The sequence below is a fragment of the Atta cephalotes genome (genome assembly GCF_000143395.1).
Source record: "Atta cephalotes unplaced genomic scaffold scaffold00018, whole genome shotgun sequence".
NCBI lineage: Eukaryota > Metazoa > Arthropoda > Insecta > Hymenoptera > Formicidae > Atta > Atta cephalotes.
Genome location: NW_012130082.1, coordinates 4,410,711 through 4,426,564, shown reverse-complemented (window position 1 = coordinate 4,426,564; position 15,854 = coordinate 4,410,711). Strand labels below are relative to the sequence as shown.

At 31.7% G+C, this 15,854-nt stretch overlaps 5 protein-coding genes across 5 annotated transcripts in view; 2 read left to right on the top strand and 3 right to left on the bottom strand.

Annotated features, from left to right (window-relative positions):
- The window catches only part of LOC105618901 (delta-1-pyrroline-5-carboxylate synthase), a 10,959-nt gene extending 7,322 nt beyond the window's left edge, over window positions 1-3,637 (top strand). Inside the window, exons 3-6 of the mRNA XM_012200431.1 lie at window positions 363-1,010; window positions 1,210-2,027; window positions 2,560-2,850; window positions 3,046-3,637. Of these exons, the coding sequence (XP_012055821.1) occupies window positions 363-1,010; window positions 1,210-2,027; window positions 2,560-2,850; window positions 3,046-3,213 (1,925 nt within the window). The 3' untranslated portion in view covers window positions 3,214-3,637. The remainder of the gene's footprint in view (window positions 1-362; window positions 1,011-1,209; window positions 2,028-2,559; window positions 2,851-3,045) is intronic.
- A 1,131-nt stretch (window positions 3,638-4,768) lies between these two features.
- Window positions 4,769-7,330, bottom strand: LOC105618789 (U4/U6 small nuclear ribonucleoprotein Prp4). The gene is made up of 4 exons (XM_012200320.1): window positions 6,805-7,330; window positions 5,622-5,999; window positions 5,322-5,535; window positions 4,769-5,222 (listed from the first exon to the last, which is right to left on the bottom strand). The coding sequence occupies exons 1-4, from the start codon at window positions 7,328-7,330 to the stop codon at window positions 4,769-4,771; spliced, it is 1,572 nt and encodes a 523-aa protein (XP_012055710.1).
- Window positions 7,331-9,891: 2,561 nt separating this feature from the next.
- On the bottom strand, window positions 9,892-10,263 carry LOC105618790 (histone H2B-like). Its single transcript, XM_012200321.1, has one exon. The coding sequence runs from the start codon at window positions 10,261-10,263 to the stop codon at window positions 9,892-9,894; it is 372 nt and encodes a 123-aa protein (XP_012055711.1).
- A 1,094-nt stretch (window positions 10,264-11,357) lies between these two features.
- Window positions 11,358-11,669, top strand: LOC105618791 (histone H4). Its single transcript, XM_012200322.1, has one exon. It carries the CDS (start codon window positions 11,358-11,360, stop codon window positions 11,667-11,669), a length of 312 nt encoding a protein of 103 aa, XP_012055712.1.
- Window positions 11,670-13,680: 2,011 nt separating this feature from the next.
- On the bottom strand, window positions 13,681-14,094 carry LOC105618792 (histone H3). Its single transcript, XM_012200323.1, has one exon. It carries the CDS (start codon window positions 14,089-14,091, stop codon window positions 13,681-13,683), a length of 411 nt encoding a protein of 136 aa, XP_012055713.1. The 5' UTR covers window positions 14,092-14,094.
- Window positions 14,095-15,854: the final 1,760 nt, after the last annotated feature.

Here is a 15,854-nt window from a genome sequence, read left to right as displayed (position 1 = left end):
ATATATAAATTGAGCTACAACTACCTGACGACGAATTCCTGTGGGATTCTATTTGTCCTGTGAATCTTGTCCTGTGCATCTTCCGATGTGCACGTTCGAGAGCAATTTTCTTCTATGCCTTGTCAATCATCCATTTGTTTTTTACTCTCAGCGTTTCTTCAAAGTTACTTTTAATTATTAAAAAATCGTTTAATTGTACTAGAGTTGTAACATTTATCCAAAGCAATATTTAATTATTTCAAAAAGCGTTTAATTATGCTCTTTCATATTGGCATTATTCTTGAAATAAGACTTCAAAAGTTAAGAGTAAATAAGACTTCAAACGTTAGATAACTTACATCCTTCATAACATATTTATGCAGGAACTATGTTGGAACCTCGAGCAGCGGCCGCAGTGGGTCAATCTGGTCTCATGTCTCTCTATGACGCGATGTTCGCCCAATACGGAGTCAAGATTGCTCAGGTACTAGTGACTAAGCCTGACTTCTATAACGAGAAGACACGGAAAAATCTCTTCAGTACACTGAGTGAACTGATTAGCTTGAATATCGTGCCGATCATCAACACAAATGACGCGGTATCTCCACCACCAGACGTCGACGAGGAAGTTGCTGGCAGTGGTGGTAGACGAGGAATATCCATTAAGGACAATGATTCCCTAGCGGCTATGCTAGCGGCTGAAGTCCAAGCAGATTTGCTAGTCCTCATGAGTGATGTCGACGGAATCTATAATCTTCCACCTTGGCAGGATGGTGCTAAGATGTTGCATACCTTCAGTTCCGATTTAAGAGGTACTATCAAGTTCGGACAAAAGTCGAAAGTAGGCACAGGCGGTATGGACTCGAAGGTCAACGCCGCTCTTTGGGCGATGGATCGTGGTGTTGCAGTCGTCATCTGCAATGGTACGCAGGAGAAGGCTATTAAGAGTATCATGTCGGGCAGAAAAATCGGAACATTCTTCACGCAGGCTGCCGGCTCATCCATTCCTGTTGAGGTGATCGCCGAAAATGGTAATAGTTTGTAAAAATCTTATCTTAACAAATATATATTATATATAAATTGGTGGAGAATAAATAGTAGTTTAACGCGAGAGGAGTGCTCTGATTTAAACGATCCTGATTTTAATTTGGTGCTTCTTTTATATTTATCTTTTATATTTATCTCGATATTGGAACGATTATATATTCATAAATGCAAATAAAATTTCAGCTCGCGTCGGCAGTAGAATGCTACAAGCGTTACGCCCGGAGGAACGAGCCGAGTGCATCAAAATCCTCGCAGATTCGCTCGAATCCAGACAATCCGAGATTCTCTCAGCAAACACATTGGATTTGGAAGCTGCGAGCAAAAAGAATCTGTCAAAGGCCTTATTATCGCGTTTGTCTCTAACTCCGGCAAAGCTCAAGTCCCTAAGCTCAGGTCTGCATCAGATCGCGAACGATTCATTAAACAATGTTGGTCGCATACTGCGTAGGACTAGATTAGCTGATGGTTTGGAGTTGGAACAGATAACGGTGCCCATCGGCGTGTTGTTAGTTATCTTTGAATCGAGACCGGATAGTTTGCCTCAGGTAGCCGCCCTGGCTATGTCCAGCGCTAATGGACTTCTTCTGAAAGGTGGCAAGGAAGCCTCCCACAGCAACAAATACTTGATGATACTTGTAAAGGAGGCGTTGGAGAAGTTCGGTGCCTCGAACGCTATTTCGCTCGTGTCCACAAGAGAAGACGTGGGTGATCTTCTCTCAATGGAAAAACACATAGATCTCATTATCCCTCGCGGTAGCTCGGACTTGGTCCGCACAATCCAGGAGCAGTCTAAACATATACCTGTTTTAGGACATGCCGAGGGTATCTGTCACGTTTATGTTGACAAACACATGGATGTAGCGAAAGCTATGAGAATCATCAAAGATTCCAAGTGCGATTATCCTGCCGCGTGCAATGCTATGGAGACGTTATTGATACACGAAAGTCTGATGAGCGGCAGTTTCTTTAGTGACGTGTGCAGCATGCTGCATAAAGAAGGGGTGAGTCAGCTTTTTCTAAGATTAAATATTCGAAGAAAAAAAATATATATATGTGTATAAATGTATATACCATTTTAATTTTTTATTTTTTGAAATTAATTTATTAAGAGGATTAAAGAATTTGTCTAATAATTTCGAAAAATCCAAAGAATAAAGAATTAAAAAAATCTTTTTTCTTCTCAGTTTCTTGTTTCATGTCGTGTTACAATATTTCGTGTATTTTCTGTTCGTGAGCAGAACTTTCATCAAGAACTTTTTATTGGGATTTTACAAAATATCCAAAGTTTGTATTCAAGTTTGTACTCCGAGATATGTATTAACTTCTTTGAAACGAAATAGAAAAGATTGACTTTTCTGACATCTTTTCTTGAAATTCGAATAAAAACAATATCCTATGCATATATAATGTACTGATGTAATGTTCCATTATTTTTTCATTAAAATAAAATTTATTAAAACTCTTTCAATAATCGAATTCATATTGCTTAACATTAGCTATATTACAAATGTATAAAATAATAATATTTTCCAGGTAAAAATCAACTCCGGTCCAAAATTAAGAGAGCTGTTGACTTTTGGTCCGCCTGCCGCCAAAAGCATGCGAACCGAATATGGTGCACTTGAATGCACCATAGAAGTGGTTTCCGATGTCGATGACGCCATCAGCCATATTCATAAATACGGTAGTAACCATACCGATGTTATTGTCACCGAGCACGCCAGCACAGGGGCACACTTTCAGAGGGAGGTGGACAGTGCATGTGTCTTCCATAATGCCAGTACTAGATTCGCAGATGGCTATAGATTCGGTCTTGGAGCGGAAGTAAGATCTCCAAAAATTAGTATTTTCATTTAAAAACATAAAAAATTCTTTTTTTTTTTTTTTCATTTATAAGATTACTTGGAACAGCATATCTAATTGTATGTTCTTACAAAGTATAAAAATAATAAGTATTTGTAATTTATAAGTTATGAAGTAGTTATTTATATTATTACATATATATAATTTTTTTTTAAGGTCGGTATTTCCACGACACGTATCCACGCACGTGGTCCAGTAGGAGTGGATGGGCTTTTAACGACGAAGTGGACTTTGAAAGGTGATGGACACGCGGCTGCGGATTTCGCTGAAGGAGGTAGCAGAACTTGGCTTCATCAATCCTTACCTCTCACAGAATCAGCGTGAATCGATCGCTTTGAACTTTATGATCTCGAGTTAGCTGAAATATCATTTAATAAAATGCAATGAGTGAGCTTCTTAAAGAAAAAGCACGATGGACATAGGAAAATATAAATAGAAAAAACAAATTAAGCATGATAGAATAAAAGAAATACTATCATTTCGAATCATTCTTGATATAGAAATCGAATTAAAATTTAAAGTTATAATATATATGTCGACAATGAAAATATTTATAAAATATGAAATTTTTGCATTTATGGAATAAGAATAGCTTAACATCAATAGAGCTATACGGTAGTTTTGATACCATTTAAAATAATTGTAATATTAGACTTATAAAAATATATAAAAGCATATAATATAATCTTTTTGATATATTTGACAATGAAATATTAATAAATTAATATTATCAATTATTATAAAAAAAGAGTACATTATTCTTTATATTATGACTAATCTTAGCGGTAATAAATATTTTCGTTGATATGTGCAAAAATATTGTGCATTATGTGTATATATATATATATATATATATATATATATATAAATCAAGAAGTAATTGAATATAACTGAAAATAATGAGATAAATTGCTTTTCACTCTCCATGAACACTCCAAATTTCATTTGCACATAAATTACATCTTAAAAAGAGATTCTGTCATCTAAAACGATGTAAGATTCATAATAGAAGTTATATAAAGGACGTCATTTTCAAAATTTCGAAAGTTTGTTAATAATGTAACAGTAGTAAAGTCCTTCTCTTTCAGTACTCATCTTGAAATCAACTAAGCAAACCTAAATAGAAGAGTTTGGATCCTACAGTTAACGGATTCGCGACTCTTTGTCGAGAATGATATAAATGTAAGCACAACAGCAGTGTGCCTATTGAACGGGCAGCTGCCCCAGTTATAAATAACGTCAAAAGTTTATACGCGATTATAAAACCTATTTCACGGAAGACATATTTTTCTGAAACGCGCGCGTACGAACATTAATAATATTCTTGCAAATTTCCGAATGAAATAAAATAAACTGTATTATTTAGCGAACAAAAAAATTTTTTTAATATAAAAACACATTCTTTTCAGATAATTAATTTTTATAAAAATTTGTCATACAAAATTATATGCTCGTAATGTAAAATTAATATAATAATTTACATTCCATAAAATCGGAATATATGTAATAAACAAATCAAGACCTCTATTCTTGAAAAGAAACGTATATGAAAAATTAGGGAAATACTATAGTATATTATTATACGTATATTATTAGTTTTTCGTATACATTTTTTTTCAAGAATAGGGGCCCAGATATTTTTACAATAGTAAATAGTTTAACTGAATTTTTTGCACGGTTCATCTTTCTTCCTTCTTTTTCCATGTTAGAAAGAAAAAGAGAAAAGAACTGTGCAAGAAGTTTAGAAAAAAAAAACAAAGGCCTAATGTTTTACATGAATATTTTGCAAATTTATGCAACATTTTTATTAGAAGTACTAAGATAAATATTTATAGAATTTCTAAGATAACTGTTGAGAAAAAATATTTTCTAAGTCATTTCATTCTGGCGCCCATAATTTGAAAGTTCTATCGTACGAACTAGTTGCAATAAACTTATGATCAGGCGATACATCAACGGACATGACTTTTCCATCGTGACCTGGTAACATCTTAAGAGGTTGCCATGTTTTGTTGGACCAAATTTTGGCTGTGTTATCATAAGATGCGGTAACCAAATATTGTCCTTCTGTTTTTTGGTACTTCACGTCGGACAGCAAATTGGTATGTGCTGGTATCGTATATATGCAAGTCCGCTTTCGCAAGTCCCATATCTTGCAGGTATTATCCTCACTTGCTGTCGCTATATGAAAACCGTTTGGTGAGAAATCGATGCCGAAGATAGATGTTAGATGACCCTCCATAAACATTATGCATCTGCCGGTACGTAAATCCCATACTCTGCCAAAAGAGTCTTGACCGCCTGTGGCACAAACGCTTCCATCGCATTGAAAACTAAATAAAAACACGTAATACATAATAAAAATAGATCAATATGACGAATTAAAAACAGATCAATATGATGAATTAAACAACGTATGCGAAAAAATGTACCTAATGCAGTGTACTGCCCTAGCATGACCTTCTTGGTGAAGTACTTCCGCTTGTTGTTCCAAATCCCATAATCGCCAAGATGCATCGTAACAACATGTGCCAAGAAATCGTCCAGATGGATGAAAAGCAATCCTAGAAACTCTGTGAGGTTCATGTCCTTCCACCTCTGCTAATGGTTCTTCACCAGTACCACCGCTCCACAGTTTTACAGTACCTATTATAAAATTTAGATATGGTAAAATAACATTATCATATAATTTTATATATTATCATTTATAATAATATGTATCTATTGCATACCATCTGCTGCACATGATGCCAGCACGCAAGTTGGTACTGCATTATCACCTACTACATCTTCGGTTATTGTAGCTTTTGGATGAAAAACAATACAGCCAACATTACAATTGTGTCCGTGTAAAGTGCGTAACAAAGTACAGTCAGGTACAGACCATAATTTGCATAAGCCTGACCATGAAGCTGTAACAAGGATTTTTGAATTAGGACTGAACTGGCAAAAGGAAATGGGCCTGTTGTCACCAATTTGAGAACAATAAATGCTCAATGCTTGCAACTTTTTCAAAAGCTCTTGTCTTTTCGCTGTACGAGTTGCAGCTGGTAATAGTAGATCTTGCCTTGCTTTATCCAATCGTGCTTTAGCTCTGGGCAATGAATAAGCTGCAAATATATAAAAATTAAATAATTCTTGTATTAAAAAAATAAGAAATATGAACACTTACATTTTTATATAGATTTAATTCATGATTAGTAAAATTTTACTTTTTTAATACCAGTAATAAAATTCAGTATTTTCTAGAAAAAAAAATGAAAAACACTTTTCTATTAAAAACTCTATTTATTTTATTGTTTTTAATAGAAAAGTTTACCAGTTTTTTTTTGGAAAATATTGCATTTTGTCATCCATATTCTAATTCAGTATTCTGCTTTTAATTGTTTTTCAATTTAAGCAGAAAAACTATCCAAAGTAAAATCCATAAAAGATTAGGAATCAATACATAACAAATAATTTAGTTCATGTCATAAGATATTAATAAACTTAGTAAAAGTAAGATAGTAAAAGTAAAATTTTATATTGTTATTATTATCTTTTCTTTCTTGTCAAACTGTAATCAAAATAAAAATTAATATAAACTTTAATTACATTTATCCAAAGTTTTTGTTTTAAATTAAAAAATATTTCACATATTAATTCGAATTAAAAAAGATTCTATTATAAAGTGTTTTAGTACTATTAGTTTTCTTCGTTTTTTTCTTTGAAATTTATGATTAGTATGATTTACTAATTAAAACAAAAATATTTTCTGTTTGAAGTATCTATTTTTTAAATACTAAATATTAGTTTTATTATAGATTTTTCCAGTTTGTTCCATTGATAAAGTCTAGGATCTCGAATTTTTTCCTAATTTTTTCTATCTATTGGATTTTCCTGGCAATTCCTGATTCAAGTATAATTACGACTTACATGCTATCCATGATCTTGCAATTTGCAAAGAATCTGGTCCCTCATGGTACCAAGTTGACTCTGCATCTTTTTCGAGTGGATAGGATGGTTTTTCTTCTTCTTCATGTTTCTTTTTAATAGCATCCTCTCCCACGCTAGCTAATAATTCTCTTAATCTTGTCCTTCTATCCGCTGGACCTTCTCCAAAGAGACAAATTGGCTCACCCAATTGTCTTAAGTGTTTCTTTACTTCGGAGTCATCTGTAGAAACATTAATTTGTCTAGCCTTTTTCCTACGTTCAAATTCTTCCAATAATGCCTGCCGATCTTTGGACATTTCATCCTCGAGCTCCATGTACTCATTCGAAATATGTACATTTCCTCCTGAGGCGGAAACATTAGTGACATCGTTTGCATTTGTGACATCCTTTTCTTCATCTGTAGTTTCGACGACAGCTGCAAGTCGTGCACGTTCTGCTTCCTCCAAGGAACCATAGTGGACGGTTTTCTGCTTCTTCACGTAAATCAAATCCTCGTCGTCGGACATTTTAAGAGGTTATAGGAGGTTATAATTCTCCTATTTTAGGAGGTAATCTGCAATTCCTCCGTTTTATTTGACTGCGAATATATTACATAGATTATTTTGAAACGAATTTACGAGCAATGGAATATTTTGAGAAGTAGTAAAAGATTACTTGAAATATCGCTACAGAACATCACAAAGTATTTCAGACCTAACCTAAAACTAACTTATATGTATTTTATTACTGATAATAGATAATACTTACGTTATATATAATCAATATACAATCCGCAGCTATTTGTAATATTTACATGTATTTTAAAAAATTGTACAATGCATGTTTTTGAGACGTTTATATATCGTTTAAACAATACTTTTTGCTACTCATATCTCACACCTCCATCCGCGTGATTCGTATCAATCTACATTTAACAGTATTTAATCTTTAATCTATTACAAACAATCGATTTGTATCGAAATGATCGAAATTAGTTTATAAATAAGGTTATCAAAATAAATTATTAAAATAATTCAAAATGTATTTATCTTACTTCTCGCATAAATTGTTTTATTAATATGTTAAAAAAATTTCAGAAAATAACATTAAAAGTAACAAAATAGTTTCTCTATTTTTAATGTATAAATATGTATATTCAATGTTAATACGTTTCAAATAATAGTTATATAAATTAGCTCATTTATTACTAGAGGAAAGCCCCCTATGAGATAGGCGCCTAATATAAGATAGCGGCGTTTCTGTTAAACTAATAAACGCTATGTATTGGTTCCATCATGAATCTATTGCTCTTGGATTGAAAACTGTTTAGTAGAAAATTCATTATTAGATCATCTGTCATTGTAAAAAAAGATTTTAGAATTTGGACGTCTTCAAGTTTCATTGAAATGAGTCTTTAAACAGTCTTATTTATTATTTAATAAAAAAAATAAATAAATATTTGGCAATAAATTCTTCATGTAGTGATAGAGTAAGGTCGTACTAATAGAAAAATATGGGATATATTAAATTGTTTAATTACAGAAATTAGATTTAATGATCGTAAAACCATAAGGCATGGAAATCGTAATATGAGATAGGATATTTCTAATATGAAATAACCTATACTCTCATGTCACAGTGAAGGTCGCTGTTAAAATATAAATGTTATTGTACAACAATAAAAAGAACAACCGGAACGTCGAGTACCTAATTCTGCGGTGCTTGATTTCAACTGAAGACGATTCTGGGTATAATGTATCGCTTATTTTTCGCGCACTGTGGCTGTATTTATATTGTTTAAGAAACATTAAATCAAGATTTTTAGTTACAATGAAATACTATTGCGTTCGATTTCTCGGGGCATCTCATTTTAGGAGCATAATTTTTTGATTTTGTGATTTGCTCACTTTTTACATTTCTTTAATTTAAAAAAAAAATGAAATTTAAATTAAATTTTATATAATATTATCTTAAAGCTTATTAAATTCCCTTCAAAATGACCTATTGTTTTTTAAAGTTCAGTCCATAAATTTCTAGCATTTATTCAAAATGAACTCGGTATCTCATAATAGGGGCCTTTCCTCTAAATATTCCGAATAATTTTTAATTCATGAACCTAATAAAAGCGTGGATGGATAAGAAAAAATTTTAAGTACATAAATACTTCAAATAGTATGGCAATATGAATTATTCAACTTTTCATATCTTAATAATATTAATACGATCATAATGGCTTTTTTAAGTAAATCAATCAAATATAGAAAAAAGCATTCAAGTCAAATGCTGAGTCTTGTTGCGAAAATTTTAAAGTTATTTATTCATAACAAATTGTAATAAATCTAGACGTTTCGATGAATTACATTATGTAATCGAACCGTTATGCCGTAAGTATCGTACTGCTCTCGTCACAATTTTATATAATTAACGGAGAAATTGATGGATAATCGTGGTCAAATTATATGAAAATAACTTCCATGCAAATATTGACCACGATTGTTGCAAGAGAATAAAAAAATAATATAATATTAGCCTTTTCTTATAGTATAATTGAATAATTGTCAAAAGAAGCAGAATGGAAGATGGGAAACAGAATATGTATGCAACAAAGCGGCGAGAGAATATATGAGTGAAAATTTAACAGATTACATTCTCAAGTTATTATTTCACTGTATGTTATACTGTATGTTTCTAACTATCGTAATTGTAGATGCGTTTGAAAGTTTTAAGACAATTAATTATAACGATAGGAGAATAAAAGAAATCTGATGAATTATATAAATTTTTTGTATACAATTTGATTGTATTCAAACAATATTGAAGATAACTTTGATCGAAAGATCGTCTAGATTTATTACAATTTCTTACAAATAAACAACTTTAAAATATTTATAACAAGAACCAGCGATGGCTTGAATGCTTTTTTCTATATTTGATTGATGACAACTTTTGATTAAGAAATTGGACATTTTATATAAACTTAGAAATTAAAGATTAAATTAGAAAATAAGTAATGTTTTAAACATAAGAGAACATCCAATGTTATAAGTTAATTGGTGGCCCTGAAAAGGGCCGTTTTTGTAAAAACAGTTCACTTTGAACTTGTGTACTTGGTAACTGCCTTTGTGCCTTCGCTAACAGCGTGCTTCGCCAACTCTCCGGGAAGAAGAAGCCTTACAGCAGTTTGAATCTCCCGAGATGTGATCGTCGAGCGTTTGTTGTAATGTGCCAGACGAGATGCCTCAGCTGCGATGCGTTCGAAAACATCGTTGACAAAGCTATTCATGATGCTCATAGCTTTGCTGGAGATTCCGGTGTCAGGATGGACCTGCTTCAACACCTTATAGATGTAGATTGCATAACTCTCCTTCCTCTTCCTCTTTTTCTTCTTGTCAGTTTTACTGATGTTCTTCTGAGCCTTGCCGGCCTTCTTCACTGCTTTGCCGCTAGCTTTCGGTGGCATCGTCGATCTCCTTGACGAGAGTTCTCGTTCCTCGAATGCGATGTGACGTGCAGGACGCTCGAGGCTCGAATAAGCTCGAACCTCGAGAAACGCGGTATATATAGCAGAAAGTGTCGCTCGAAGCGCACCAATCACTTGCAAGCAGCGCTCGGCGGTAGCTTCGCCACACGTCATTGGTCGGCGCTCGTGTTGCTAAGCGTTACTCACATTCCGTCTTCCTTTCCCTCGTATTCTTTCGATAGTTTTCTTTCTCAATTTTCTTAATAAAGTAAACCTAATCATGTTATATGCTGAACCAGTCTTTTAATTTCACTTATTAATGTATTCTGATTATTAACATATTAGATTTGACTTTATTATTAAATAATAAGTATGTACATTTCGCCAAATGGATATTATAAAAAGAGAACAGCATCTATTCTCAGCGCTATTCTCTGCGTGCTACTGATTGTAATTTAAATGTAATTTCAAATATTAACATATTAATTTAAACGGCAAATTTCAAAAAACAATATTCTCGTACAAATCATCGCACAATCGCATCGATTGATAGATGCTTTTTAATCATAAATTTATTAGACGTTTTCAAGCACACGCCGTTACAAGGGGGGTTTTTCAGTGAAGATACACAAAAATTTATAGTGTGATACAATAAATCATAACATTTTTGTTTTTTCAACATTAAACAAGAGCGAAATAATTTACTAAATTGTGTAAAAAGGCAATCGTCGAAAAGATTTTATGCATAATCGTTCGAGACAGACTCGGTTTGTATGCTATTAAATGAATTTGTAAATAGATATAAATTCATTCTTTTTTTTTATCCATTTTTTCATAAAACTTTCATAATATTTATCAGAATCAAGCATGCATAAATATGTATACTTTTTACATTGCATTTTAAGTAGTAGGACAATATTTTCACCGATTGCGCGTACAGAGAGTGAGAAATTAGATAAGCGTTCTGATTGGCTGATGTCGACGTGGAGGGGAGAGCCGAGTCGAAAGAGTATAAAGGCGCCTGCGAGAAAAGGTTCCGTCGTCATTCGGCAGTCTGTCTTTGTGTCAGCGAGTTCGTATCGTAGAGATTCAAGATGACTGGTCGCGGTAAGGGAGGAAAGGGATTGGGAAAAGGAGGAGCGAAGCGTCACAGGAAAGTTCTTCGCGATAACATCCAAGGTATCACTAAGCCAGCTATCCGTCGTTTGGCACGACGTGGTGGTGTCAAGCGTATCTCCGGCTTGATCTACGAAGAAACTCGAGGTGTGTTAAAGGTCTTCCTCGAGAACGTTATTCGCGATGCTGTTACTTACACTGAACACGCGAAAAGGAAGACCGTGACAGCCATGGACGTCGTATACGCCCTGAAACGTCAAGGCAGAACTCTATACGGCTTTGGTGGTTAAGCGAAGGACAGTGACTTCCACAAATCAAATCGGCCCTTTTCAGGGCCACAAATGTTTCAAACGTTTGAATAATTTCTATTCGCTATATAACCTAACCTAACCTGTCTTATGCATGCTTCAATAATAAATAATTTAACGTACAATGTGATCTATATATACTTAATATTGAAATATTGACATTAATCACGGCAGTTATCAAAATAAATTTTTAATATATGTTAATTGTTATTCTCATTCAATTCTTTTATATCTTATTTATTTTATTTAAACAATTCTCTAATGGTTTCTTATCTTTAATTCGAAAAATTAAAAAAGATGAACACTAAGTATATGAAAACTGCATATCCATAACTTAAATATCTCAAATTTATTCTTTTTTTTTATTCTTATAGAATAGCTATTAGTGCTGCTATAGTACTGCTGGTATAGCTTTTAGTACTTTTACTTAGAAAATTATGTAAAAAATATTTATCGTTCTCATATAATTCTCCGTTTAAATTTACAACACTAATATATACATCACAATATGTATACATAATATTACGATTCACATTAATGTGTCAAATAAATGTATTTATGCAAAATTCGATAAAATGTACAATTGTATTGATGTAACAAAAAATGAAATGTACAATTGTATGAATACTCGAAAGATGAACTTCTAAAAGTTTTTGAGGTTAGGAGCACCAAGTCAATCTATAGACAAAACTTGTTCGTGTATATAAGATGCAAAGTGTAGTTTTCTTACAGCCGTAAATGCAATTATTATTAGAATTATTATTATTATTAGAATTATGATGTAAGATAATTTTTATTTAGATATAGATTCTAAAACCAGTATCTGCACAAATAATATAACTCGAATTATCATTAATCCGCGTGCGTTTTTTTTAACTCAAATTTGTATTTGTTTAATGAAAATGATTAGATTTGTGAATTAAATTTAATAATAATTTTGATTGTAGAATAAAATTTCAAACAGTCGTGCATGATCGTCCAAAAAAAGATATCTTATATTTTGAACATGTTTATTGTTTATTATATCTAGAATAGTTTAATAAGGAAATAATTTTCACGTGAAACATAGAAATTTTTAACATATGAAGCATTCAAAGGGCAATTCTAATTTAATCTAGAGTAAAAACTTTTGAGGTTATTTTCTTGAGGGAATTAAAATAAAAAAATTATCATTATAATGTTACTTTGCTCGTATTTACATTTGTGTTAAATAATTCTTTAAATTTTGCGTCAATATTCCAAGTTACAGATCATCGTGAATAATATTACGAGAGGTATGCGGCATGAATACACCGATCGTAAGTATTTTATAACATTAGTGTTATTTTCTGGGGCTGAACTCTAGTGTACACTTGAAATTGAAGAACTTCAAATCCGATTTTATTGAAATTATATTAAAAAAAGTTTATTAAATATATTCAATTTATGTGCACTTTAATAAATAAATTATACCGAACAATTAATTCTGTTTTAAATTTTAATTACGTTTCCAACATATTACGTATAAATCAAATACAGACAGAAAACTTCTACGGATAACATTTTGATGATACACGAGGTTTGAAGAAATTAAAACGAGGTATGTATACGTTGTGTATGTATGTGTGATATTTGGCGGAAACGAGTTCTAGTACAGTCTAGTGCAGATAAGACTGATGCGCGATACTAAATTTTACTGATGTAAATCACTTCAAAAAGTTCTGATTACTTAAAATACAAAAAAATAAAAATAAATAATATCTGGAGCTGTTTTATTTTATTTATTCAAAATATTTTTAAAAATGAGTTGAAGTTAGAATATTCTTACATTAAAAGCGTTCATTATATTGTTATTCACAAAATAAATTTTTACCAACGTTTAATAGATTAATAGAATTATTAAATATGGAATTGGGATTTTTTTCAATACATAGAAAACATGTAAGCGAGAGATGATCCATCGTACAAAAAAAATTGGTGGCCCTAAAAAGGGCCGATACATATATTTTTTTAATTAAGCACGTTCTCCACGAATACGACGTGCCAGTTGGATATCCTTGGGCATGATGGTAACCCGCTTGGCGTGAATAGCGCAGAGATTGGTGTCTTCGAATAGACCAACAAGATAAGCCTCGCTAGCCTCCTGCAATGCCATAACAGCCGAGCTTTGGAAACGAAGATCAGTTTTGAAGTCTTGAGCAATTTCACGAACGAGACGCTGGAATGGTAGTTTGCGAATTAGCAGTTCAGTGCTCTTTTGGTAGCGACGAATTTCTCGAAGAGCCACAGTTCCAGGCCTATAACGATGAGGCTTCTTCACTCCACCCGTGGCAGGCGCACTCTTGCGAGCCGCTTTGGTAGCCAGTTGTTTTCGGGGAGCCTTACCTCCAGTTGACTTGCGTGCAGTCTGCTTAGTACGAGCCATTTTTTTCTGATCTGAGCGGTACAACGTTCACGAACGGTCGTCAGAAGAAAAACGATCACGTTTGTTCACGCGTACTTTTATAGGGCCCCAGTGCCCCGGCTCGACAGCGATTGGTCGCTGCACTAGTGGTGGGGAGAGGCAGCATTACGCGCGCACACAAAGTTGTTTCTTTACATACATTTTTAAAGAATATTCCTCGTATAATATACATACATACATGAGAATGTAAAAAACGCGTCATATTGCTTTTCAGCTTTATTTTATACATAATAACAACGATAAATCAATGATACATACAGATTATAGGAATTAACTAAATATATTGTAACACACGTACGGAGAGACGTATAAAGAAAAGACGAAAAAAATTTTATGTAGTATATATTTACTTATAATATTTGTACATCTTTTTTAAATGGAATTAAAATCTCAATGAAATGTTTTCTTTATTATCAGCTTTAATATATATTACAATATTTGATACAATTAATGTTTAATATATTTAATATAAGATATGATTGACGTCAATTTAGATACCTTTGAAATTATAATTGTGTTTGGATATCAAATTGTGCATGAACAATAAGAGTAATTTTAATTACTTTTAATTGAAATGAATAGCGGAAAATTCTGCGAACCAATTAAAAATTTAAATCTTGCATTCTAAACTTCAAAAATAAATAAATGTCACGTTGTTTAAAATATTAACGAATCTAACATTCTCTGGTAATTATATTTGGTATAAATATTGATCGTTAAATAAACTGTTTTATTAAATTTTTATCATATTTAATCTTATTTACTTACATTAAATTTTTAACATAAAAATGTTTGCATAATTTGCAACATATACACATCATAAGTAAAGTTTTAAAATTAATAACATATTAATTAGATAACAGAAGCAAATGGATAATATTTAATGTCAAATGTTAAATGTGAAATATGAAATCATTTTCTGATAATTCTGCATAAGAGAATTTTCGATATTTTAAATTGAAAATATGGATATTTCAGTTATGATAAAATATTTTTGTTTATGCAGATTTATCTTAGATGATATATTTATTATGTACAAATATATACATGCTTTAGTTCTTTTCTTAGCTGCGTGTTTTACGTATTCATTTCAAGGAAATTCCAAAAATATCCTAAAACTACAATTAAAATAGATAACCTATCTCTAAAAAATCATGAAAAATGATATGTTTGTATTTCAATTAAGATCATCTATCATTTGTGTTATTGTTTGCATATTAATTCTATTTTTCGTTGTTTTAATCGATTAAATGGCAATTAGCACAATAATCTACTATAATATTTTTACAGACGATATGAAATTTCTATCACAATGCAGCACGTTACTTGTTTAGCATAAGCATAATTTCACATGCATTTTTATAGAGATTATAAAACTTGGACTAAAAATAAGTTATTGTTCTTAGAAACTGTAAGTATGCCAAAGAGTTAATATTAAATGGTTATTATAAGTATTGTTATCAGAGAAATTATGAAACTATTTTAAACACGTACTTACATGCTAACCTATAAAACAAAAATCAATGAAATATAGCTTTCAATATTATTTTATTTTTAATGTCATAATTCGGTCAAGTATTCACATCTGTATGCGTATATATATATATATATATATATATATATATATATATATATATATATATATATAGTAGTACGTACTACTATTATTATTATTTATTTATTATTTATTATTCGTTACTTACGTTTTAACGTTTAAATAAGTT